The 1,597-nt window shown below is 62.9% G+C and overlaps 1 protein-coding gene across 1 annotated transcript in view; it reads right to left on the bottom strand.

Annotated features, from left to right (window-relative positions):
* Positions 1 to 1,562, bottom strand: part of RILPL1 (Rab interacting lysosomal protein-like 1) — a gene marked incomplete at its 3' end in the record, with an annotated part of 13,929 nt that extends 12,367 nt beyond the window's left edge. Inside the window, exon 1 of the mRNA XM_014533351.1 lies at positions 1,388 to 1,562. Within this exon, the coding sequence (XP_014388837.1) occupies positions 1,388 to 1,562 (175 nt within the window). The remainder of the gene's footprint in view (positions 1 to 1,387) is intronic.
* Between the last annotated feature and the right edge of the window lie 35 nt (positions 1,563 to 1,597).

The following is a 1,597-nucleotide window of genomic DNA, read 5'->3' as shown; positions in this document are numbered from 1 at the left end:
TGGTATTTCGTGGAAGAGCCACACTCAAGGGGCCAAAGAGCCGCATGTGGCTCGCGAGCCGCAGTTTGCCGACCACTGCTCTAGCCACTGAGCCAAACAGGCGAGGGCCCTTGAGCGTATCTTTGCAGCCCCATCTCCCTGGTCCAGTGGCTTGTCACCCGCAGTTGGTCTCCGCAGGTGCTAACAAGTAGTTTCTGCCACTGCCGCCCGCTGACCGAGGTCTGACAACACGGAGCGGAGGTGCTTCAGAACCTGGAGGGTCCAGGGCGCGGGGGCAGGAGGCTGCCAGGGGCTCTGAGGGCAGTGCCTGCCACGCAGGGCTGGCTCCTCTCACCCCATCTCGCGACGGCACCCCTAAATCCTGTCTCCCCTCGGCCCGCGGTCTAACTTCGAAGGCCACACCTTCTCCCAGGGACCCCTGGCCCGGCGCCTGTCCCTCTCACAGGTGAAGAGAGGCCGCTGTCCTTGTGTTCCCATGGTTTCCCGAGCAAATAAAAATAACTGGAGAAGGCACAGCCCGCTTGGCATCCGCCTGGTGGGGGTGGAGCCTCCCCAGCGAACCCTGTGGGAGCAGAGCCACGCAAGAATCTCACACCCTCCACGTGGCTGTTCACGACACGCCGGCGGGGACTCGCAGGCTCTCCCACACGGAGGGAGCTGTGCGCACAGGGCGATGGTGGGCGAGGCCGCAGCCCCCGGCGCTCGGGTCCATGCCTGGGACCCTGAGGCCTCTGGGCCATCACTTGGGCAGGCAGGGGGGTTCCCAGGTCACCCCCAGAGGCCTGGGGTGCCCTGCAGAAACGTCACAGACAAGATGGCTCCGGGTTCTTGGATAAGTCAAAATAGTTGCCATAGGACCCGGCAATTCTACTCCTGGGGAGAGACCCCAAAGCACTGAACACACGTCCACACAGACACCCTGAGCACCGCGTGCACCTCTCTCATACCCCCCATGTGCTGCTGCTGTTAATCCTCACCCCGGGGTATTTTTCCATTGAATTTTAGAGAGAGTGGAAGGGAGGGGGGGAGAGAGAGAGACACATCAATGTGAGAGAGACACATCAATTGGTTGCCTCCCACAGGGCCAGGGATGGAGCCCTTGACCGGAACTGAACCCGGGACCCCTCAGTCCAAGGGCCAGCGCTCTATCCACGGAGCCAAACCGGCCAGGGCTCCCCCGTTTTACTTCTTCCACTTTGGTGCCCAATGCCTGGTTCTTACGGGGAAGGGGAAGGGAGGACCCAAAGCCCAGGAACCCCTCGCTGCCCCCGAGGGTCAGGGTCAGGGTTAGGGCTGACCCCACGCCGGCCCAGCACCGGCCACCACCCGGGACGGGGCCCTCTCTGTCTGTCCACGTGTTTATCTCCGCACAGAAGCACAGGCTCACGGGGCAGCTGCTCCCTCCCCTCCAACGTGTATCCCCAGCGCCCAGAAAAGCCAGAAAAGCGAGGCACCCGGAACAGGGCTGAGCGAGCCTCTCGCCTCATCTCCTGTAAGTCACTCAGGTCCTCTCCGGCCGTGACCGCGGCCACAGGAGAAAAGGCTTCGGAGATGAGCGTCATAATCGCTCAGGGACTGTGACCGTCCCCCGTGATGG

The sequence above is a fragment of the Myotis brandtii genome, unplaced genomic scaffold (genome assembly GCF_000412655.1).
Source record: "Myotis brandtii unplaced genomic scaffold, ASM41265v1 scaffold97, whole genome shotgun sequence".
Lineage (NCBI taxonomy): Eukaryota > Metazoa > Chordata > Mammalia > Chiroptera > Vespertilionidae > Myotis > Myotis brandtii.
This window is presented reverse-complemented; position numbering and strand designations above follow the sequence as displayed.